General features: G+C 38.5%; 1 protein-coding gene across 1 annotated transcript in view; it reads left to right on the forward strand.

The window, feature by feature from the left end:
- Positions 1–1,666: 1,666 nt before the first annotated feature.
- Positions 1,667–24,719, forward strand: part of LOC114025790 (nuclear receptor subfamily 4 group A member 3-like) — a 33,906-nt gene continuing 10,853 nt past the window's right edge. Inside the window, exons 1-7 of the mRNA XM_027839311.1 lie at positions 1,667–2,246; positions 5,543–5,722; positions 7,755–8,674; positions 12,135–12,264; positions 12,704–12,876; positions 20,766–20,965; positions 23,672–23,850. Coding sequence (XP_027695112.1) covers positions 1,667–2,246; positions 5,543–5,722; positions 7,755–8,674; positions 12,135–12,264; positions 12,704–12,876; positions 20,766–20,965; positions 23,672–23,850 — 2,362 coding nt within the window. The remainder of the gene's footprint in view (positions 2,247–5,542; positions 5,723–7,754; positions 8,675–12,134; positions 12,265–12,703; positions 12,877–20,765; positions 20,966–23,671; positions 23,851–24,719) is intronic.

Consider the following 24,719-nt stretch of genomic DNA (forward strand, 5'->3'; position numbering starts at 1 on the left):
ACAGAGAGCAGCTAGGCGCTGACGCACGGGAGGCGCGTGATTGACGCAGGCGAGGTTTCTAAATTTAGTAGTTGGCCGGGGCCCTTTGAATAGATACAATGTAGCAGCGCCCTCCACCAGTCCCTGGATTGGTAGCAGCGAGAAAGAGGGCGGTGTTCCACAGTACTGGGCTACCTTCCGAGCTTTCTCCCACACTCGGTTGGCTCCCTGCTGCCCTCCCCGTTTGAAAAAAGAGAGAAGGGGCGAGGAGGGTGGAATATATACATATACATACATATACACATGCATGCGCATGTGTGTATATACATATATGTATGCATTTCTAGATTCCCGTCCCCTCCCGAACCTTCTCCAAAGGAGTCCTGAAATGGAATATACGGCCAGTTCCCCCATGTCTCAGGCTAAGATTGTGACATATTAAAGAGATGCAATGTCAGGTCTCATTCAAGCAGAGAACCACGGGGACGGTTACTAGTTGTGCGGACTTACCTAGACAACCACACTCCACAGCATTTGGTCCAAAAGGTTGTTTGAACTCTCAGCAGCCGGCGTCCAGTCTCGGGACACTTAGCGTATTTTTCTCAGCGAGAAATTCACACTCAACACAACTTTCAGACGGTGGGGATGGAGGGAAGAGTCTCACATTCACAAGGTCAATAGCTATTTATTTGCACGTAATTCCATCACACAGTGGGACGATATTTCCAAACCAAATATTCAAACGAGTAACTGATTGCTATACATTTTATTATCACAATGTTTTAATTTGGGGACATGAGGAAGAAACCGTTTCCAATATGCAAAAAGTAAAAGTGCTGGCTTTTGTGTTCAGTTTTTAACGTGGTCTAGATGTATTGTATTTGTGTTCTAAACAAGAGACCAGTTCAGCTAAATCATACAAATATTGTGCTTGCGTTTTCGATTATTTTAATGCTCCCAGCTAGACAAACAATAACGTAAATGTCATGAAATAAAACCTCACCCTGAAAGTAACCTTAATACACTGTGCGAAATACGCACCAGAGTCTGGAGGGAGGCTTGCTAATGAACCCTCTTTGCAGAGAGCTGGATAAAAGTAAGCAACTTTAGGAAGTCATTACATGAGAAAGACGAAGTTTCACTGCAAAAGGGTCATTTAGCTATAGTGACAGACCCCTGTGCATCCACTGCTAGGTAGATCACTCAGTGAAACTGAATGACAAATCCTTCACTTTATGAAGCACTGTCCTTCTTTTCACCCAGGCTTCCTGGACACTCTGGGCATTCTTGGAGTCGTGCCAACACCTCTTCTCTTATTCTGCCCCAGTCCAAGCAACCTGCGCGGACAGTCTCTGCCTAGAAGCACAGATGAGCCGTCTTCAGACAAGCGTCCAAGAAGCAACGTGTTCTGCAGAGATTGGCAGCCACCAACTAGGGTCTCTCAGAGTGACAGGCAGCTGTGCTCAGCTTCCATTGTAAAACAGAGCGAGTGACTGGAACACGCGCGTGAGCGCGCGCGCGCTCACACACACACACACACACACACACTCCCTTACTCACACACGCGGAACCGGCCGGGGTGAGGGGAGGGGAGGAGGAGGGTGACGTGAGCGTCCCATGGCGTCACCATTGACGTCTCGCATTCCAGGAGCTCTATGGAGAGGCCGCTAGGGCTCCTGTGGCATAAATGACGTTCGGAGAGAGCAAGCGAGCGCGCAGCCGGGAGAGCAGTCTCCTGCCTCCCCCCAGCTTGCAGCACCTCTCCTTCTCCTCACACAAACGCGCACACGCTGACACATACACACACTCATCCCCAGATACACACACACCTAGAACTACACACTTGCATACACACTCCACACTCTCCAACACACTCACACACCTCTCCAACCGAGCTTTGTGGTGCACAGCCGGGCCAGCGAACCCCGCCTCCGGCTCACATTGTCACCCTGACAGGAACAGCAGCAGCGGCAGCGGGAATAACGGAGGCTACGGCAGCGGCAGCAGCGGCGCGGCTGCATTTTTCCCTGGGTTTATTCCTTATTCCCTGGCTCAGGAGCGGCAGGAGCCAGGGCGCCCGCTGAGCTCCTCTTCTTTGCTTTCCCATGAGTTGGGATCGCAGCATCTCCTGCGAGCCCGCAGCCTCCGGGAGTTCCTCAGTTTGTACAAGTCAGCCCTTCCGGGACCTCGGCTACTACTCCCCCATGAAGATTTCGGGGCAGTCCTCTATAAACTCGATATAAAGACGGAACCGCCACAGCAGCCAAGTACGTATGAGATTCGCAGAGCTATTTAGGGGAGTTGCTAAAAGTTGCTCGGAGGGCTCTCTGGTAGCTACTGATTTTGACAACTTTTTGTGGTTTTCTCCTCTTCGCTCCCCACAAGTGAGTCGTTTTGTAAGGAGTCCTGAGGACTCTAATCTGAAACTTTTACCCCCTATGAGTCCCGCTGGGTGATTAGAAGTTCGTGTGATTTCCTCCCCCTCTTGGAGAGGCTTTTTCTTTAACAAAGAGGAGGACCAGGATTTGTTCAATAGCTGCTCCAGCGATATTATTCAGGGTATTTCAGGCTCTGGTTGTTGTCATGGAAATGATGCTCTCGGCGGCGGCGGCGGCGGCGGCGGCCGGGAGTTGCAGCTCCGGTGATGAATGGCAGTAATTTTCCTTCTTTAAGTAGGCTTGAAAATAGGTAATTTTGTTGGTACAAGTTAGTAGTACCTAATGGAAACTACAGGGCAGGTTGATTGGATTTGGGCTGAGAGAGGAAAATAACCTGGGGGGCAGAGACTGCAGGAGCTACAGAAGCAGCTCTGAGGAGCACAGTGGTAATTGTTGGAATGTGGCATATTGTAATGAAATGAGACGGGGGCTTCTCTAGGCACGTCTGCCCTGCATCTGCTCTTCTCACATTTACTCTTTTCCTTTTGGAGGTAATAAATTGTAATTACCAACTTTAGTGACCCAGCACGTGTGTGTGGTTTTCCTGTTCTCTCAGTCTTGGTTTGATGTAGAAATTACTTTTTTTTTAATCTTTTTATTGTTAATTGAAAAAGCTCGTGGCTCTAAAGGAGTAGAACAAAGTCATTTTTTAAATGACTGAAATGAAAGTTCTCGGTAAAGAGAAGTTATAGGAAGGTTGAAAGTACCTCCTAAAAGATGTCTTACAGACATGTTGGGAAAGGTATTGTTTGGTATGTAGATTGTAGGTGTATATTTTTCTTCCACTTTTCCAGTAATATTTCCAAAGAATGCCATTTATAAGTGCTCCAAGTCAATAAGGAGGTTGTAAATGCCTTGATTATCTGAAGTCTTTTTACACACACACCCCACCCCATACTGAAATATATCAGGAAATGAACATGGCATTGGGGCCAATGAATGCTCATTTATTTCAGCTAATGTGAAACTTTTCATAGAAAGCAAAAAGCTGAAAGAAATAAAATCTGCCTGACTCGGAAACTGAGCTTAAATGTATTTGTTAGCAGTAGTGTGCTAAAGTTATTATGGTTTAATGAAATTTTCGGAATAAATCAACCCTAACCTCCAACTTTGCTACATTTTCACCCTACCCTCACCCCTGTCCCCACTCTCAGGCCCAGGAGTATGTTTCCAGCAATTCTCTTCCCTACTGTCCCCCAATGTACCAGGTTTGGAAACTCCACTGAGGACCCTAGCCACAATAATACTTTTCATGGTTTCCTCCAAAAGTCGCAAAGGGGAGGGAAACCTGGGGGTGTCACTGGAGTCTGAATATGGGGAAGAAAGCCGCTTTGACAGGAGTAGTTATCGCTCCCTAATTTACAGCCCCCGAGGCTCTGTGCTCCAGGCTGTGGCTGCTGCAATCAGGAGAAGTCTTACGTGTTTAAAGGCGCAGAGAGTGTTTCTAGGTAACCAGCGGCTTTGGGGGCGGAGAGGAGCCCAAGGGCGCTCAGCTTAGAGAGAAAAGCAGCCTCGTTCACCAGGGGGCTAACCCCGGGAAAAAGGAAGCAACAAAACCTCGGAGCAAAAAAATGAACTGCTCACCTCCCCAACCGAGACCCTGGTGAAACTCAATGGTAACCGCATGGGACAGCGACGCTGAAAAAGTGTCTCCAGGGTTAGAAACCATTCGAAGACTCGCCCATTAGGCTTCACCAGTTGGGGAGCAGGGAGGCGGGATATTTTAAGAGATCATATTAAAGATAAGCAAAAATAATAATAAGGAAAAAGTGAGGCGTCCAATGCAAAACGAGAGGAGGTATCACTTACACGTGGAACAGAACCGAAGGTTTCCGGTCTACCAGATGCTAAGGGATGGGAGGGGACAGGAGGGGCGGGAGATGGCTAGGGAATCCCCACTTTCCCAGTCAGAATGTTGCAGTCGCAGCTTCTCAGGACTATGAAGTTTAAACCCGCTGCCAAAGTATTCCTTATCAGACACAATCCAGTGCCCGCACTTCCAAATAGGAAATTAAAGTTTTCCGAGCCTCCCTCCAGATTACGTAACTATAGAAATTTTTGCTTCAAGTTCAAAAGCGAAATTCTAAATTCGTCCAGTGGAAGGGGGCGCTGCAAACCGAAGGCTGTGGCTTGCCAAGCCAAGAACCCAGGCTGGCGTTGGAAAGTTTCACTGCTGCTTTTTGTGTATGTACCTCCGAGGAGCCCCAAGTTAAAGCTAAGTGGGCCGAGAAAAGTGTCCACTAAGGATATGTGCGGGGCTGTAGACCAGTGGAACTCTAAAGGAAAGAGAGGTTGAGGGATTGGTGTGTGAGGTAGCATACAAGTGGACTTCAAAAACAGATTCACAAGTTTCTCGTTGTCAGCAAGTGTCTGATTAACAATCTTTTATTTTTGTTTGCCTTACCACTGGGAAGTTAAACTCTGGTAATAGAACTGAAGATCTATTAGCATTTAGACTAAAAAGCAAAGATTTTGTCAATTCCCTGGAGTCGTCTTACATTCGTTACGAACAATGTGCACCTTCTCTCCACCTTGTAAATTTGTATTCCTTGGCAGGAGAGGAAAAAAGTCTTCATTCTGCATATTTACGTTCATTGATCCACCAGTTCTGTTAGAACCCCGAATATATTTTCATTCCTTTCAAATATATGTGTTGAAATTTCGAATAACATTGAGAAATTTTTATGTTTGATGAAATGATTTGGGATTGTCTTTAAAGGCAGTTGCCCTGATGTCATAGACATAGGCTCTATCGATACGGTAAGTTTAGCTGCTGTTATTACTTTTTTCCGTGTGTTGCCTTCTCTCCAGAAAGGTACTAGTTTGCTCTTTAGTGCTGGAAAATGAGGATCTTTCTCTCTTATCACTGTCCTTATGATAATTATTGATAGTTACATGGCATTTTCATTATTCCCTGTACCTATCCCCCTCCCCTTTTTTTCCCTTGCCAAATAACCAACCAACCAGACAAAAACCTAGCCCAACACCACTGCAGCGTCGAAGTCGGAAGATGTCACTCTTAATGTCGATTCCTTAGCGTCTGACTGGTTTCATTGTCCGGCTGAAGACCCAGCTGGTCTCATTGTGAACTTTACTCTCTCCCCTGCCGTGCCTAACGCTGACAGAACCCAGTTCGGAAGAGCGCCGCCAGCCCAGCGCTAGCTCTCAGACTGGAACCACTGACGACCACAGCAGCTTCACAGCCGCCACCCCGCTGGACCCAACGCCCCCTCCTCAGCCTCTGTCTGTAGCCTCCTCCGGAGAGACAACCAGCCCCATCATTCAGCGCACAAGATTTCCTCCAGGTAATCCCGCCGCCTGAGGCCCTAAGCTCTTCCTCCCCTGGTGGATGGGGAAGGGAGATAATGCAGAATGGGCTGGTTAAGTCACTCTTCCTTGGCTTCTAGGCCCGATATCTATGTGAAGCCTTACCTTAACCAGGATTTCATGACCTGATCTTGTCTCTGGCAGTTAGCATATAAACTTCCTTTTTCATAGTGAAGCTTTGAATGTCCTAGTAATGGGACTTGTGCTTTAGGGCTAAGCTATGTATTTCTCTGAATCATTTTTTCCAAGAAAATCACAGACAAACCTACAAATTATTATCCTTCTTAGGTTTCAATATATTCGTTTTAGCCACAGAATTGGGGGACATCTTTTTTTGCATTTAAGGGGTATGGCATCGTCATTTAATATAATAATAAAAATTTATTCCTATAAACCACAGGATTTCCATTTATCTCTACTGAAAGTCACTTTGTTATTATTAAAGTAGAGGACAGTAGAGTTTTATAGAAGATGGGGTAGTTTGGGGATTTTTAAAAAAGAGGGCTCAATTCTTCCCTTTTATTATTATTTTCTTTCCTTTAAAACAATTAAACAGTGATTATTAGTCTTTCATCTCATTTTAACAATCCTAGCAGCAAAGAAAATAGTGTTTTGATCCCAACTGACGCCAAGCAATCCTCTCTTCTCTACATTTTGGAAGTGCAGATGTCTTCTCCTAGGATAATAAATCAGTGAGATTTGGAAATATGGGTAAGATAAGGTTGTCAAAGGAAAATCAAATAACTTTTTTTTAAGTCCTTCATTCTTTTTATGTAGATCTGACCATATCACCTGCCCTTCCTTTTTCAAGGAAAACAAGTTGCTACAAGCTGCTGCATTCATATAACCATAAAGCAAAGAGACGGGCTTTTTAGACTTTTAGTTAACTACGCCTATAAAATATTGTGACTCAAAGTTAGATCTAAGGGACGTATCAAATTGCTATCTCTCTAGAAGGTTAAGTACACTAAGAACACTTTGTGCCAATAACTGCTTCAGCAGTCTTGGTTGAAAAGTGATAGGGAAACAGATCCTAATTCTGTGACTGCTTAGCTTCTCTTCCCTCCTCCCTCACCCACTCCTCCCTCCATAATACTTAATTTAAATGGGGGAAGGGGTAGGAGTTTAATAAATGCTGATTGTTTTAGTCACAAATATGTATGTATATATGTATATTTGAACTAAGGCACAGAATATCCTTGGAATGGGTATTTTGTTGCAGTTGAGGAATTTTTTTTTTCTTTGCAGATGGAGCAAAGTGCCCAGAGTTCATTTTCTGGGCCTATATTCCATCTCCTTGCCTAGACGACTGAAGTTGTTGGTGGTTGGTGGGGGGAGGGTAAGAGGGGGTGGCGGGGTTTGGAGGAGAGCTATTGGAAAGGGAAGTATTGGGAAGAAAAGTGACTCTAAAGCGGGTTGACCTCCTCTGTCCTAACTCATAAATATGTCACTGTTCCCCACAAGTACTAAGTCTGATGTCGGGCTGTTTCTTCATGAACTCAGTTTCTTGTGGGCAAATGGTCTGTGGCTGGGTGAATGAAGTGGTCTCTCCTTTCCCAAAATAAACAAACAAGGTACTAATTTACTAGTCTGTTAGTTGCCCACTCAAGGTCTTGGTTGTCAAAGAGGCCATTGCAGTTAATTCTCAGCAGAGTTTTCTAGCAAACGCTTCTGGGTTTTAACCAGTGACACCAGGCTCCCTGGGTCTGTTGGAAGGCTCAGGCATTAACTGTGCTCAAGCCTGGGGCTTGGCTTCAGAGGACACCGCCTGCCTAATATGCTCTTTGACACAGCACAGCCAGTCAGGAATTTCTGGGGAGTGAGAAAGGTTGGGTTTTAGTGTCTGCAAAAGACGACAAGCTTTGGCTTTGACCGCTTCTGGAACAGAGGATTAGGGAAGGAGACCTCTTCACAAATTGAAGGGGGAAGGGCAACAATCGACCTTGCTAATTAATTAGTTTAGGGAGAATTCATATCTGTTTCTGAGGGCTTTTTGTTTCTTCTTTGCAGATATGCCCTGCGTGCAAGCCCAATATAGTCCTTCGCCTCCTGGTTCTAGTTATGCTGCGCAGACGTATGCTTACGGCTCGGAGTACACCTCGGAGATCATGAACCCTGACTACACCAAACTGAACATGGACTTAAGCAGTACTGAAATCACAGCCACAGCTACCACCTCCCTGCCCAGCTTCAGCACCTTCATGGAGGGTTATCCCGGGAGTTACGAATGCAAGCCCTCTTGCCTGTACCAAATGCAGCCGTCTGGTCCCCGGCCCCCGGTCAAGATGGAAGATTCTCGGGGGCACAGTTATCACCACCATTCGTCCATTCCGCCGCCTTCCTCCTCCTCAGAAGAGGAAGTGATGCCCAGTACCTCTATGTACTTCAAGCAGTCTCCCCCTTCCACCCCAACCACACCCAACTTCCCCACGCAGCAGACGACCATATGGGATGAAACACACCAGATGCAGGCCACCCAGACCTGCCTCGCAACAAGTCACTTGATGGATGCCCCAATGAAAACAGTACCAACTGCCACTCGCTTCCCTCCGATTCACTTCAAGCACTCTCCACCTCACCCTCCTACCCCCATTCCAGTGGGAGGCCATCACCTCTGCTATGATCCCCTCCAGCTAGGAGCCACGGACCGGGTTGCTTCAAGTGGCCAACCAGCCCCCATAGAGGGCCACCCTTTTGGGCTGTCAATAGTCAAGAGGGCTGCCCCCTTGCCTTTCCCTCAGCTGAGTCTGCCACCTACTGCTGCTGCCGCCTCAGCCGGGTCCAGCTTGCTAGGAGAGAGTACCAGCCTCCCTTCACCTCCCAGTAGGAGCTCCTCCTCCGGTGAGGGCACTTGTGCTGTGTGTGGGGACAACGCAGCGTGCCAACACTACGGTGTGCGCACCTGCGAGGGCTGCAAGGGTTTCTTCAAGGTGAGCATCTTTCTTCCCTTTTCTTCTTCTTTCCCCCAATCTCCCTAAGGTTAGGCTCCTTCCATCCTACAGTCCAGAAATTTAGCCACTGGCATCCAAGCCTGTGACCCTATGTTATTCATGACTTTTATTGTCCTTGTACTTAAGGTAAATCCTCAGGTGTAAATTAGGAATGGCAAGGGGCAGCTGCCAGAATGCATTTGTAAAGATGCCTATCTTACAATCTCATAGTTAGTTTAGACTTTAGGAGAAACTGACTCATTCAACCTCTCAGTCTTGCACTCTGCTATTCATTCATAGACTTTGTAGAACACTTAATTATTCCGCCTTCTCTGGAACAAAACACACAGACACCTCCGTGCATACCTGATTCTGTATCTCCCTTCTTTACATCTTCACAAGAGTTCCAATCTGCACATTCACTCAATGTTTTGCTGATTGTTGTTTCTGGGAGGTGGGGGAGGAATGAGGAGAGCTAAGAGATTAGGTTAGGTGAATGAAATCTAGGGTCTTAGAGTGGTGGACAGAAAATGATCTGAGTAGGGTATACAACTAAACATGACTTCTTGTTGTCAGCAGATGACAGAGATTACACAGATAAAGGAAATCTACAATTAATATGGACATTTCATTTGAGCCATTTGCTTTAAACCCCTTTTATTATCAAGGATTTTCGAGAGCTACTTTTCAAGCTATTGTATGCCTTTGACTTGGGTTTTTCCATCTTATGCCTTTTCCTGGTTACAACTGCTAAAGAACAAATGAAAGGCCAGATGATAAACAGCAGGAGAAAAATAATGAAAATTAAGAAAGGCATGGAATGTCCATAGATAAAGTCAACCCTGAATAATTGAAAGTTGACTGAGATACCTAAATGGTAGTACATTCTAAGGTAGAAATCTCCATTGTGTCCTACTAATGGCCCTCCTTTTGTTCTAGCTATTTTACTTTGGGGGAAAAAAATCTATACATAAAAGGAAAAACAATAAGCAAGCCAACCAAAAAAAAATCTGTTAATTAAAGAAATGGAGGCATATTTTACCCAGTGGTCTTCCACTATTAAATTGAATTCTTTTAAAATGTGACATGAAGTGCAGTTAATGATGGGAATTCAATTATTGAACCATAACGATTTCTCCTGTTTCTCAAACTCTGCAGCCACACACAAATGCAGGACGTATTTTAGTTTATTGGAAAAAATGTGTAAGGTACTTGAAACAAAATACTACTGGAATTCAACTGACATATGTCATTGAAGCAAGTATAGTTTTAGGAAGGGCTACATTTTCATTGTAAGAAACATCATTTAGTAGTTAGTTTCTGTTAGCTTTGAATAGATTTACATATATATATGTGTGTGTCAGCATTGTTAATATTGAATTATAAACTTTTGAGAATATTCACTTATGTAGGTGAAATTTACATTATTTTTGACATGTATATTTAACATTTACCTTGTTAAAACTTAGTTTTATTTGAGTAGTCTTGTTAAGTGAAGTTTGAAGTCTCAGAAACAAAACAAACAGGTTTCATGGTAAAAACTGACACTCATTTTAAAGACCCTGGTAGAACCTCATCAAAAAGCATACAAAGAATCTTGGACAACAAGAAGGCTATTTATCCCAGATTATCTGGATTTGTTCTCTATACCACTCTGTATCAAATCAGTTTTCATTCTCCACTTTGTTTTGTGCTGGGTAATCCAGGTTTGCAGTCATTTGTAAATTTTTATTCTAAACATAGGCATATTCTGTCTAGATCCTTAGTTGGTTGGGGGAGAAGGACATTAGAGATAAAACAATATTACAGGAGGCAGTTGGTTCCACAAAAATAATGTTGTAATAAATATTATCAATAAGTCATTAGCTGAGCAATGGCACACCTATGAGTATTGCAGTAGCTTTATTATAATGTATTAAGGATATTATTGTGATGTGATGATGGGTGGAACAACTTTAGAGAGAGTGCTCACATGATAAATAATTAGCTTACACAACTTTCTTGTAAGGCCAATATTACTTCTAATGTTTGAGTATGAGAGGATTTCATTTTTAAAGTTACCTTTGCTAAAATATTCCGAAAGAAGTATAGACAGACAAAGGGCTGGGTCTTGAAGTCAGGAAGACCTGGGTTCAAGTCCTCCCTCTGACACATACTAGGTGTGTAACCATAGACAAGTCACAGTATCTCAGTGCCCATAGGCAACTCTCTAAGATGAATAGTGGAATTGCCTCAGTTGAGGGAATTTGCACACCAGGAAATTCTTAACACTGTGATCTGTGATTTCAGATCCAGAACAAAAACAAACAAACAAACAAACAAAATTATGATTCTGGATGAAAATAACAGAGTTCTTTGTCTAAGCCTGCTGAATGTGACATAACCAACAAATTGGTTATTTGCGATGACATTGATGGAATTTTTCTATAAATACTTGATTGCAAGAAAAGTTTTTGTTTCAAATATCAATGGACAAAAACATTTGAATTATAATATTCCCTTCCTGCTCTGAGTATATGAGGTATTTTTTAAAAATAGTAGTTAAACTTATTTGTCACCAAATCACTTTATCTCCATTAATGTTTTTTCTTCAAATATTTTTAAAAGTCCTTCATGTCATTGTTGTGGGTATTTATACCAATGAACTTCATCACAAACCCATTCCTTCCTTAGCAAACAATGTTCCTGAGTTTGCTATGGCCAGCCTTTCCAAACTTAACTAAACTAGTATGAAGATAACAGACATACAATCCATTTGTAGGCAATATTTGAAGACTTTCTAGCTGGTAAGACCTACCAGGGATAGTAATGCAATGGCATAGCCATCACCTCCATTCCAAGATGAAACATTTAAACAAGGACTTTAGTGAAGAATTTTTAAAATCTGAAATTTTATTGTCATTTTCTAACATCAATGAGGGTAATATAAGCTGAATAAAATTTTTTATGGTAACATGCTTAAATTTTCTATATATTTTAAATTAATTTGGCCCCCTTTCTATCACTCTACCTCAACATACCAGTTACTATGATGTACTCACAATAAGCATAGCAAATCAAGTGCATTCCAAAGAATTTTAATAAGGAATTCTAATAAGGTCAACAATAATCAGGGGGAGTGAAGCAAGAAGAAAATTGTTCCTAAGGGGATTTTACTAGTGGAGATAATCTAATCCACAAAGGTATGATGCATTGACCTGGTAATTTCAGATATTATTTTATCATTCAAAGTTGACCGTCTCCTGAGACTTGCTTCACAACAATCCCAGATGATTTTCATTGTCAGCAGCTAACACTAATAAAATTGTTTTTCCTGCAGGCTAGCATGTTAGGAAATTAAATTTATCTAATTATACGAATTGCACTGTCACTTTTCACATTGTAATTAAAATACATCTTGTCGGGTCCTAGCTCTTTCAAGAAACTATTAGTTAACTATCTCTATATTGTATTTTGTCAGAGAACAGTGCAGAAAAATGCAAAATACGTTTGCCTGGCAAATAAAAATTGTCCAGTAGACAAAAGACGTCGAAACCGATGTCAATACTGTAGATTTCAGAAGTGTCTCAATGTCGGCATGGTTAAAGAAGGTAAGAAAGTTATGATCTTTTTATTAATAACAGTCACATACTCTAGAAATATAAAATAATTCTGTTTTAATGTTTTAGTAGTGAAGTTTCTGGATTCATTTGTGCTCCCAAATGTTTTGTTACTAACATATATTTACATTTTAAAATGTTTTATCATTCTAGTTTTCTAAAAAATCAGTTAATGTATGTAAATAAATATGGTAATCTTTGTAAAGTTGATTTTTATCAATATTTCATTATCAACTATAGACAGAAGATGCCTTTTATAATGCTTATTTTAGCTAACTCTCAGCTGTGCAGTGAACATTATTTAGAATTCATTGCTGCTTCTAGAAGATAGCTCACATGAATGATTTTTAAAATCATTTAAAATATGTCTTGATTCTCATGATTTATGAATGTCTTTGAAGGTCAAAATTTTTTATTCTTTTGAAATCAGTTGTCCGTACTGATAGTCTGAAAGGAAGGAGAGGTCGTCTGCCTTCCAAACCAAAGAGCCCGTTACAGCAGGAACCTTCCCAGCCCTCTCCTCCTCCTCCTCCAATCAGTGTGATGAATGGCCTTGTGCGTGCTTTAACGGATTCAACTCCCAGAGACCTGGATTATTCCAGAGTAAGTTTTTATAAAACCTTGACCTCGAGTAAAGGAACAGGCTATCTCTCTATTTCAATAATTCCACACATTCAATTTGTAATTTACCTACGCAATATGTATCATTATAAGTAAGTCTTTCAGCACCAAAAATGTGCAGTCATGTATTGCTAGATGATTCCTGATTGTTATGCCAATGGAAGTCTGCACAGATTAATTTTTAAATGGGAGATTTCACAGAATCGGAGAGTTGGAAATTACTTTAGAGGTCATCCAGTCTAGCCCTGCATGATTAGGGATCCCTCACCCTCATATCAGCTCACAGAGTCTAAATGCCTTCTGTCACATTGCCAGACTCTACTTAAAGATCTCAGTGATGGGAAACTCACAACCTACCAGGGTAGCCTATTCCATTTTTGCATATACGAATTGTTAGGAATTTTTCTTTAGAGTAAACTCTAATCTTTTAACATCCACCAACTGTTCATCATTCTGTCCTCTGAAATCACACAGTATAAGTCTAATCTGTCTTTTATATCCCAATCTTTCAAATATTCAAAGACAGCAATGATGACTCTTTAGCTTAAGAGTTTTACTCCAGGCTAAATACACCCAGTTTATTTAACTAATCCTTTTATGGTATTATTTAAAATCTCTTACTGGTTTGACCATCTTTTTCCAGATATGCTGTTGCCTGTAAATGTACTTCCTAAAATTTGGTGACCAGAAACAAAGTGCTCTAGATATGGGTTGACCAGAACAAGACAGAACAAAATGGAATGATCATGTCCCTTGTTTCACATACCATAATTCTAATAATTCAGGCAACAATCTCATTATCTTTGTTGGTTGTCATATCACACTATTCATTCATATTGAACTCCAAACAAATTAAAGGCCTCAAATCTTTTTTTTTTACATGAAATGCTATCTAATCACATCACCCCTATCCTGTACATGTATGATTGATTTTTTGCACCTGTTCAGCACTTTCTGTTTATCCCTATTAAATTTCATCTTATTAAATTTGGCCTATTTTCCAATCTATCAGAAATCTTTTTAGATACTGGTTCTATCATCCAACTTATAAGCTGTCTCATCCAGTTTTGTGTTCTGGACAGATTTGATTAGCATAATATTTATGTCTTTATCCAAGTCATTGAAACAACACAGACTAAAAGAAGGCTAAGGACTAAATCCTGCAACATATCACTAGAGATTTCTTTGTAGTTAGAACATCAGATCATTAACTTATACTCTTTGGGTTTAATCCCTCAAACCAGTTCCAAATTCACCTGTCTAGCCTTATCTGCAAGGATATCATGATAGGCTTTATCCAGTGCTTTGGTGACATTTTAGTACACTGTGTCTACAGCATTTCATTGATCAAATGTCTTATCTAAAAAAGGAAACCATATCAGTCCAACTTGACTTATTCTTAAATGAACCAATATTGACCAATAGTGATCAATACTTCTTTTCTCAGTGTTCACCAAACATACATTTAACAATCCACTCTAGAACTTTGCCAAGAACCAACATCAAGTTTACTGGCCTGTAGGTTACAGAATCCATTTTCCTCCCCTTTGTGCAAATCACAGGTCTACAGCACCTTTTCCTTTCTCTAGGATTTCTCAGAGACCACTCACAGTTCTGCAATCATATTCATAACTTCTCTCAGTTCCCTGGGATGTAATTCACCCAGGTGAGGTAACTTGAAGACACTTAAGGTCTTTCTTGTCATCTCCTCACTTATTTTAGTTTTCAATCTCCCTTTAGCTGTTTTTTGTTTGAGTCTTTCTAGTTCTAAGAACATTCTCCTAGGTAAGAAACTATTGCAACAAATATGTGTTCTCATCAATGTGGGTAGTCCTTTTAATGATGCAAGATGACAATATATCCTTATCCTGTGTGACTTTGGTCCATATTGTCCCATAAATCTGACCTATAAGAGAGCTACTCAATGTACAAAATGTCTTCCTCTAGGGATCTTAACAGTCTATGGGTACCAGTGAAGAACTCAGACTATTTGTTCTCTATCCTTTACTCTTGCTACATGACCAACCCACCTCCTTTTCTTTTCAGAAATCTCTAGGATGATGCCCTAAATTGGGAAAACAGGAGCAATATAATTTTAATAATTGTGCTTTCTCTCTTTCTTCTGTTATCATCATCTTATCTACTCCCAAACAATGGGGTTATTTATTTCTTACTCTTCTGACCTCCAATACAGCTAAACTAAAAGTTCTTTTCTTTCTTAGCATATTTCATCAGTCTCAGGTCATTCTGAGCCTTCAGTAACCTTCCTAGCAGTATTTTTATAGGTCTGTGGTATTTATCCTCAATTAAATTCCATATTTTGTGTCTTTAAAATCTGAGCTCAATAATGAAATTCTGTGTAGCCATCTCATAAAGATCTCCCCTTTTTCTTTCTCATCAGGATCATTTGCAATTGCAACATCAGAGTTTCCTTCTTGAGAGTCTCTTCATATCTCTTGAGCCAATTTCCCTTTTAAAGGCTCAATCCATGGAATCCTGCCTATCTCTTCTCTGAATTCTTTGACATATATCCTCCTATAAAGCCCAAGGTACAAGTCATACTATGACTAGTATCTATTAGAAATGCTCAGGTAACTTGGTCATTTTTTAAGGTTCCCTGTCATTTCTATTTTACCAGTTGGAACCTACAAATCATGTCCACAATAGCAGTTCTCTTTATCATTTACTCTAGGTTCTTAAAAGAAAATTATCATCAATGCCTCGGGAATTTATCAGTTACTTTGCTTTTAGCAGGACAAGACCCCAAGCAGATGTCCATATAGTCAAACCCTTCGAATATAGGTATACTTTGCCTCCAAATAAGTTTCATGATCTATAACAGAAAGTCATCATAGAGTTCTTCCACCTGGTTAAGCAGTCTGTGGTTCACACACACCATAATATCATTTGTGTTGTACCCTTCTTTTATTCTTACCCAAACGTTTTCCAATGTGCTTCTCACTCTTAGGCTTATAAACATCCCTACAAACATTTATGTTCATAACATAAAGTAATACCCTGCTGCCCTTTATAACTAATCTGTTTCTTCTGAACAAAGAATACAGCTCCATTGCCATATACCAACCATAAGTTGCATTCCACCAAGTCTAAATGATACATCTATGAAGCTTTACTTAACCTTTTTATGTTAAAATCTAAAATTCACTTTATTGTTCATTTTCTATGCATTATATGATGACATATGACACCCATTCATATTATGATGTTTCTGTCTTTTAATGATTTTTAGAACATCAATAGTTATAACTCAATTTTATTGGATTCCATTAAAATGTTACAGTAATAGCAAGTTATATTTTGGGTGATTTTTCTTGTCTTGTTTAAATAATGGTAAGTCAAGTCAACAAACATTTTTTAAGTGCCTACTCTGTGCCAGGTGTTGTACTAAGTACTAGAGATACAGAGAAAGATGAATAGGTAGTTGAATTGTTCTGTACCTTAAAGCCCATAATTTCTGCCATTGAATAAGTTAAAAAGAGAAAGAGAAAATATGTTGGTTAAAACATTTTAAAGTTTCAATCTTCATATATCAAAATTGCAAACTTTTCAGATTGGTAAGTGAGCATGTTCTTCAAAGCCTGTAGGAAGCTGAGCCAAGGAAGTTTTACTTAAAGTCACAAAGAGAAAAGAGATAGGTTTTAAAAACTAACAGGAATTCAAGAGCTCTTGGTTCCATGATGTGCACTCTGACCATTGGACTAAACTCCTTTGTTTGAAAAGTACACTCAGGTTATTTTGTATTTATTTAGTCAAAACATGTCATGTTAGATATGTTTCTCTTTACAACTTTTTCATTTGTTTTCTGTTTTACTACTACTTTTAATTTAGTAATACATGTGCATTCTATGGTTCAGAAAGCACATAATTACTAATTTTTTAAAATGTGCTTTATGTACCCATTTGTTGGCCATTTCATGTATTCTTCATCAAACTATAATGATTTCTGGCAATCAGGGTAAATTGGTAGTAACTGATCCCACATGTAAAAAACATCATACAGAATGAGGCATCCACAAGCAAAATTTACCATTATGTGTTAAAAAGATATTAAAATTAAGTCAACAAAACATTTAACATATGCTTTGCCTGCTAAATAAACAATATAAGGAGTGTGTGTGTGTGTGTGTGTGTGTGTGTGTGTGTGTGTGTGTATGTGTGTATGTAGTAACTACTCAGAAGAATCTGTTTCTTCTTAGAGTTCACATAGTAATGTGAACTTTTCTCTCTGGAGAAGGAACCTCAACTAAAGAAATATAATTAAAATTTTGGAAACCATGACAGAAAAAACAAACTTTTTTGGAAGTAAAAATGAAAACTGTGGAATGTTTTGAAACATATGCATTAATTACTTTAGCACCCTTTATGGATTTAAATACACTAGGTTAGATAAGGAAAGCAAAATATACATTTAACTTAATTTGCTAAAAAAAAATTTGTTACATTTAGAGTTGTTATTGCTTTCACAAATCTAGTCAAGGTTGAGAGACAAAAGACTTGATTTTCTTGCCTTAAGTCTGCTACTAAATAAAGTGCTGTAGGGTTGCTTTTTTGAGTGAAGCAATATTAATATTACTAATGGATAATATCTTCAGTTTTTCCAAAAATTCTTACTTTTCCTACATCTAAATTATTTCTTTTACACTCAAGCTCCTACCCTCTTCTAACTTTCATGACCATAGCAATATGATATAAAAATGTAAAGTAGTTTTATATTGTTATTCATTATTGTTAGGTTAGATTCTTATTCTCATTCTAGATAACTTGAGGGCTATATCCATTAGGCATTGCTCACTAGTAATTATTATTAATACTATATTGTTAACTTAGATTGTTAAGAGATTGACAGATTGACATGATTTTAGATCAGAACAACAAAGAGTAAGAAAAAAAGTTCCTAAGAAGAGTCCAACACTATGTTTCTTCCTAAATTAAAGAGAAGTCTTTACAAACTGTTAATGTAATCCAAAAAGAGCCAAGATTTTTAATTTAAAAGAAATTCTTAAGCTAAAATAAGCTTATTTTTCTTTTTTCTCTAAATATTGATGATATTATTTTTGGGTCAGTCAGACTTGGTCTAGGATTTCAGAATGTATATAAACTCACTACAATATTTTGAGAGTCTGTCCTCACATTTGAACCTCCCATGTTCTCTGACCTTTCCTAGTCTTCACTAATGGCAAATTCAAATTCTATGTGGGCATCATGTTTTCTATGTGCATAGTATATGGAATCTGAACTCAGTAGGAGCCAGAGCCCAAGAGAAGGCATTTGGAAGGGAAAAAAAAATCAAGATCTCTTAAAGGGTTTCAGGAAGAATCACAGAGGCAGAAAACTATTTAAAGATTATCAGATGAGCACAATGGCTATTGGAGGAAAGACAGTGAAGAATGAGCACCTTATTTTAATGGATATAAATTTGAAAACAGATTTCGTTCCAAGAAACAAGTTTGAATAATTTTTATTCTCCTCCAGCTTTTTAAAATGTTATATTTTTTAAACATATCAATTTTTATATTACCAGCAGCATCTTAAAGTATTGAACATTTAGCATGAGTTTATATGTAATTGTCACAACTTTAAATGAATTGATCTGCCATGAATAATTGCAGATTTCATAAAAGAAAACTACATTGAGATTGATAAATGTATGTGTGTATGTATACAGGTATATAGATATATAATACATATGTATATATGCATGCATATGAATATTACATATGTAATGCAAGTACATATATTTACACACACTATATATATACATATACACACACATACACACACACATATATATATCTATATATATATATATATATATGTTGAACATAATGCTGGACTTGGATTCCAAAGACCCGGGTTCTAATCCTGCTTGTGATTTTTATTAGCTGTGTGGCTATAGGCTAGTAACTTAACCTCTCTGAAGTTTAGAATAATACCTATAGTACCAACCCTAGAGGGTTTCTTTGAGACTCTAATGAGAAAACATATTAAAGTGCTTCCAAAAATGTAAAGTACTGTATAAATATGAGTTATTCTTAGTGACATTCAAGATTTTCAGCTTCTTCACACATCTATACCCAGTACAGAACAATATTCCTTTAATCTCTCTGTGTGTCCCCATCAAGCTTCTGAGCAGCCTAGTAATCAAGTCAATTTGATGAATATGCATTAAGCACCCAGCACATGGGATATAAAGTTTAAAAAAAAAGACCCTGCTCTCAGTCTTCTACTGAGGAAATAAAATATTTTCATAGATAGATAGATACAAGGTAATTTGAGTAGGAAGACGAAAGTAACAACAAGGTTTGGGGGCTTCTCAGAGGAGATGATAAAAGTTTGAGTATAATCTTAATTATTACATTTCCATCAGCTTCTAATTCCCAGCTGTGGGGAACTTTTCTAGGCCTTTGACTACTGCAATTTGTAAATTAAATAGCCCTATATACAAGGAAGTTTTACTGCTCCAATTTAGTAGGACTAGTGGACTGTAAGGAGCAATGACATCAGTCCCAGCTCTTCACTGTTAATTTGTTCTTTCCTGGAAAAAGGAAAAGACACAATCTTATGATTGAGATGGGCACCTCATTTTCCCCCACCAAAGCAAATATCTGAATAATAACAATTTCATCCTCCAGACAACAGAGCTGAATCAATGAAGAGTTGAATGGATGAGTAGTACCGTATCCTAAAATGCTAGGTAGTAGGAAGTATAAGGTAACCTTCCTCTCCTATGTGGTTGTGAAAGGGAACATATGGGTCAAAGAGTAAATTTAACTCTTCATTTAAAATGAAGACCAATTAATTATGATATTCTTACTACTAACCCTGAAAACAAAGGTATTAATAAAACTAGGTATTTTTTAAGAGTTCAGTAAATGTAAATATTCTTTAGCTATACCATCACATATAATAATTGTAATAATAAATGTAGTTGTCAGGCATAGGACACATGCATGTAAACCCCTCCTCCAGGGAGGCTGAGGCTGGTAGATCTCTTGAACCTGAGTACTGCTGAGCTGCAGTAGGCTAAGCTGATTGGGTGCCTGCACTAAGTTCAGCATTAATATGATAAACCCTAACCTAAGAAGGGGTGAACTGACCCATGATGGAAAAACAGAGCAGGTCATAGTTTCTATGCCAGTCAGAGTGGGACCAAGCTTGGGAGTAGGCCCTACACTTTCAGTCTGGGCAAGATAGGGAAATCCAATCACTACCACTACCACCACCACCATTATCATCTTTGTAATTTATAATATCTGTATAACACTTTAAGGTCCACAAAGCAATTTACATATGTTCTCATTTGATCCTCACAAGAACTCTGAGAGATGAGTGCTATTATTATTCTCATTTACAGATGAGGAAACTGAGGCAAACTGAAATCAAGTGGTCTGCCCAGGTCACACGCTAATATGTGTCTGAGGCTAATATATGTCGGTTTGAACTCAGATCTTCCTGACTCCAGGCTCAGGACTGTATCTACTGTGCCACCCAGCTACCCCATGAGAATATTTAAATAAATATGGTATATATTTGTCTGTAAATACAGTTAAGTCCTCGCTGTTGGTTGACCCATCATATGTTGTTTTGTTAAGTTTATTGTCTTTTCATGTGGCAGGAACACTCTGCCTGCCATTGGGTTCACCAGGACTCTTATTCTTATGACTTGCAAATCCAGAGAGGAGCAGGAAGCTTGAGGTTACAAACAGAGCCACTAAAGAAAGGGAGGGAAAACTGATGAAGGTTTTTGCACTCATCACATTCAACAGATGTTAGTTGGGTTCTATAGGAAGAGTCTTTTTTCATGATGAATCATGAGATATTTTCATTCCTATCTGTGGTTTTCATTCCAGTACTGTTCCGGCGATCAGGCTGCGGCAGGCACTGATGCAGAACATGTACAACAATTCTATAACCTCCTGACAGCCTCCATAGACGTATCTAGAAGCTGGGCTGAAAAAATTCCAGGATTTACAGATCTCCCTAAAGAAGATCAGACTTTACTAATAGAATCTGCCTTTCTGGAGCTATTTGTACTCAGACTTTCCATCAGGTAATGACTTCTATTACTTATCTATCATCCTTCTACCATAAATTCACATACTTGAATGTCCTGAAAGCTTTCACATTTTTAGAAAGATTTAAAGCTGGTTCTATTGGTAATCTAGCAACTGACACAAAATTATTTTCTCAAGTAACTGAATGAATGAAACTCAGACATAAGAGAAAAGTTTTTCACCTATTTCCTAAGCAAATCTATTGCATTAAGAAACTATATAATTCTTTCAAAACTCTAGGGTACCATGTAACAATTTACAGTTTTCAGTATACCTCATGGTACACATGCTACTTAGTGGCCTGACAGGGTTAATACAATTATGCAAAGTCAAGTCAACAAGCCTTTATTACATAATTACCATGCTCGAGGCCTTTTATTCCTAGAGAACATTTGAAGATTCTGACCCAGTATTTATATTCAATAAAATTAAGCTATAGATACTAATGTATCATACCCAATAAAATTAAACTACAGATACTAATGAAGAAAAGAAAGCATTTTTCGATCATTCAGCGCCTTAAATAGTTCTTCTAGTGCAATTCTAAATGTAATATATCTTTTAACATTTCTTCCTTTTGTCTTTCATGCATTTTCTTGAAAGTGTTTTCAGTTCACCACTATTTTGCCACAAATTTTAGAGAAAGTAGCTGATATTGCTTCCCAAGCATTATAACTTAGAGAGGTTTACAAAATGTTATTTTATACAATGAGAGGTTTCTTGTCTACTATTTAAAAAAAATTTTAACATGGGAGCTGGATTAGGTTAAATAAACATTAAGTAAAACAAAGTACAACAGCCATTGTCATTTACATACCATGTTGTGGTTTATAAAGTTCTTTTCACATAACAGTCTTGGGAAATAGATAGTATAGCTATCACTATCACTGCTCTGATTTGGAAATAATGCTGGATCTGGAGTCAGAGTAACAGTTCAAATCCTATCATTACTATATATAATCTTATGTATTAACTTGGGCAAGTCACTTCCTTTCTGGGCCTCACTTTTCCTTATCTGTAAAACAAGAGGATTGGATTAAATTACCTCTAACGTCCTTTCCAACTTTCAATTTATGATCCTATGCCTATTTTACAAACCAAAGAACTGGAGGGAAATGATTTGCCAATGTTTATACAAACAGTATGTATCTGAATCCATATTTCCTAATTTTTTACTGCTTTTTCACTATAATAGACACCCAATGATAGAAAGGCAATAGGGTAAACCAGAAAGATATGTTAAGAAATGAAGGGGAAAAAAAGCACACACACAAAAATTAAACTGAGGCCACCAATAACAGAAGTGAAAGGCATTCTTAGGAAAGTAGGCCTTGGAATCAGGGAAACAGGTTTAAGCCTTGCCTGTGACACATATTTCTTTGTGACCATAGATAGTGCACTTGACTTAGTGATCCAGGTTGCTCTCAAACACCATAATTTACAGAAGAATTCTTGGTCTGCATTTTGGAGGCAACTTCCACACTGGTAGTTCCCTATAATCATCAAATGAGATAATATTTGTAAAGCTCTTAGCACAGGATCTGACACAGACAATGCTATGTACTTATTCCCTTTACCTTCCTTATATTTTTTAAATTGCAGATCTGAACTATAAAAAATAGTACAATTTTAATAATATAAATATGGCTAAAAGAAAAGTATTAGATATAAGGATAAGAGAAAACTGAGATTATAATATGAGGACTTTTTTTTTAATCAGAAAAAAAGAGAACTGGACAAAAATAGAAATACCAGTAGTAACAGAAAAGCGCAAAAACAGATCAAGGAAGTACCACACCACTCTGAAAAGCATAGAAGGAAAAGAAAAAGAATTTTATAAGCAATTTTAATGGGATTATATTCTGGCACTTACACTGACTTTGTTTTTTATAGTCAATTTGTATACATTTATGTATTTTTAGTATCTGTAATATGATGTCTTTATTCTTGGGCTTTTTTTAAGAAGCAAGAAGAAGCTATTATAATTACAGCTTTTAAATCATCTTTCATAAACTTCATGGCAGTACACATCACTATTTTTCAATAAGTCGTAAGTGGGACTTCAGAGGTGATCTATCTAGTTGAATCCCTAATTTTACAGATGAGGAAACTGAGGCTCAGAGAGGTTAAATAACTTGCCCAAAGGTCTCACAGATAATATTTCAGTGAAAACCTTGCAAAATATTTAGTGTAGAGTGAAATTTTTTCTCTATGTCTTTTGGCCAATCTTAATCCCATTTGGACATGAGACATTAGCAATTATTAGAAACGATGTGGTGCACTGTGGTAATCTTGGGATGTGGCATTAGAAGACATAGGTTTGTATCACAGTGCTCATACCAGCTGTGTAACTATGGGCAAGCTTACAATGTTTCTCTGACTCCTCAGCTTCCTCTTCTGTAAAGCAAAAGGTGTGGGGGTGGGGGAAGAAACAATAATATTTGAACTACCTACCCCTAAAAGATTGTTGTGGGAAAAGCACTTTGTAAATGTGATCAAGTATACTGGTTAACTGGAAACTTAAAATTTCTACCAAGTATGTTGAAGTCTTACTGAGTAAGAAGCATATTGTTAAACATGAGTGCTTGCATGTGTTGGACAACATGTTAGATTCTAAGTGACACTGTATGGATATTTGAGTGCATATATTTTATGATAATGCACATATTTGTAAAGTACTCCTGACTTACTTTTAATTTCAGATCTAACACAGCTGAAGATAAGTTTGTATTCTGCAATGGACTTGTGCTTCATAGACTTCAGTGCCTTCGTGGATTTGGGGAATGGCTCGACTCAATTAAAGACTTTTCATTAAACTTACAGAGCCTTAACCTCGACATCCCCGCCTTAGCATGCTTATCAGCTCTCAGTATGATTACAGGTACATACTTTCTTATTAAGTTCAAATTCTTCAATTCTGCTTTTCTAGTGCTTTTCATGTCACAGAGTTCACCTGGTGGAAATGTGAATTTATTCATTACTCGAATTTAGATTGTTAAATACTGAGTTAATCTTTGGATTCTTGAACAAAGAGTACTTCTACCTTTTAATTTTACTGTCCACAAACTTCACCTTCTAGTATCCTGTCCTCCCTCCCCATGACAAACACTTTAGGATGGGGGAAGGTTTGAATAGACGTGATTTCTTTTAGATACTTCATGTCTTTCATTCTGCAAAACTTTATTAAACACCACTTATAGTAGTACTTGGGGGAAATTAGAAGTTTAGATAAGATGGGATCCCTGAACTAATGAAAAAATATAGTCAAATAGATAAATATAATATACACAAATAGCTATAATACAAAATAATGGGACTTAGTATTGGACATGTTGAGATTGAGATGCTGGTAGGACATTCAGGAGCATACGTGCAATTCCAAATGCTGGTCTGGAACTCAAGGGCTATAGCTGTAGATGGAGACTTCATTTATGTTAACATGATAGTTGAAGTAAAAGAAGAGAATGCAGATAACAGAGAGAGAAAATAAGAGGGCTGAGAGTAACCTTTGAGAAATACATACATTAAATGATCAGAAAAAGCAGAAGAAAGAAATATTTAGGAGTGGTAAGAGGATCAGAAGAGTGTGATACCTCAAAAACAAGGAGAGGAGAGACTATCCGAAGGATGTGTGTAATCAGAAGTATCAGATACTACAAAGAAGTCAAGGTGGATAAAGACTGAATAAAAGTTATCGGTAGCATTTGAGAGATCCATTTCAATAGGATGAAGAGAATGGAAATTATATTA

Source organism: Vombatus ursinus, unplaced genomic scaffold (assembly GCF_900497805.2).
Source record: "Vombatus ursinus unplaced genomic scaffold, bare-nosed wombat genome assembly UNPS02014832.1, whole genome shotgun sequence".
In the NCBI taxonomy this organism is placed as follows: Eukaryota; Metazoa; Chordata; class Mammalia; order Diprotodontia; family Vombatidae; genus Vombatus; species Vombatus ursinus.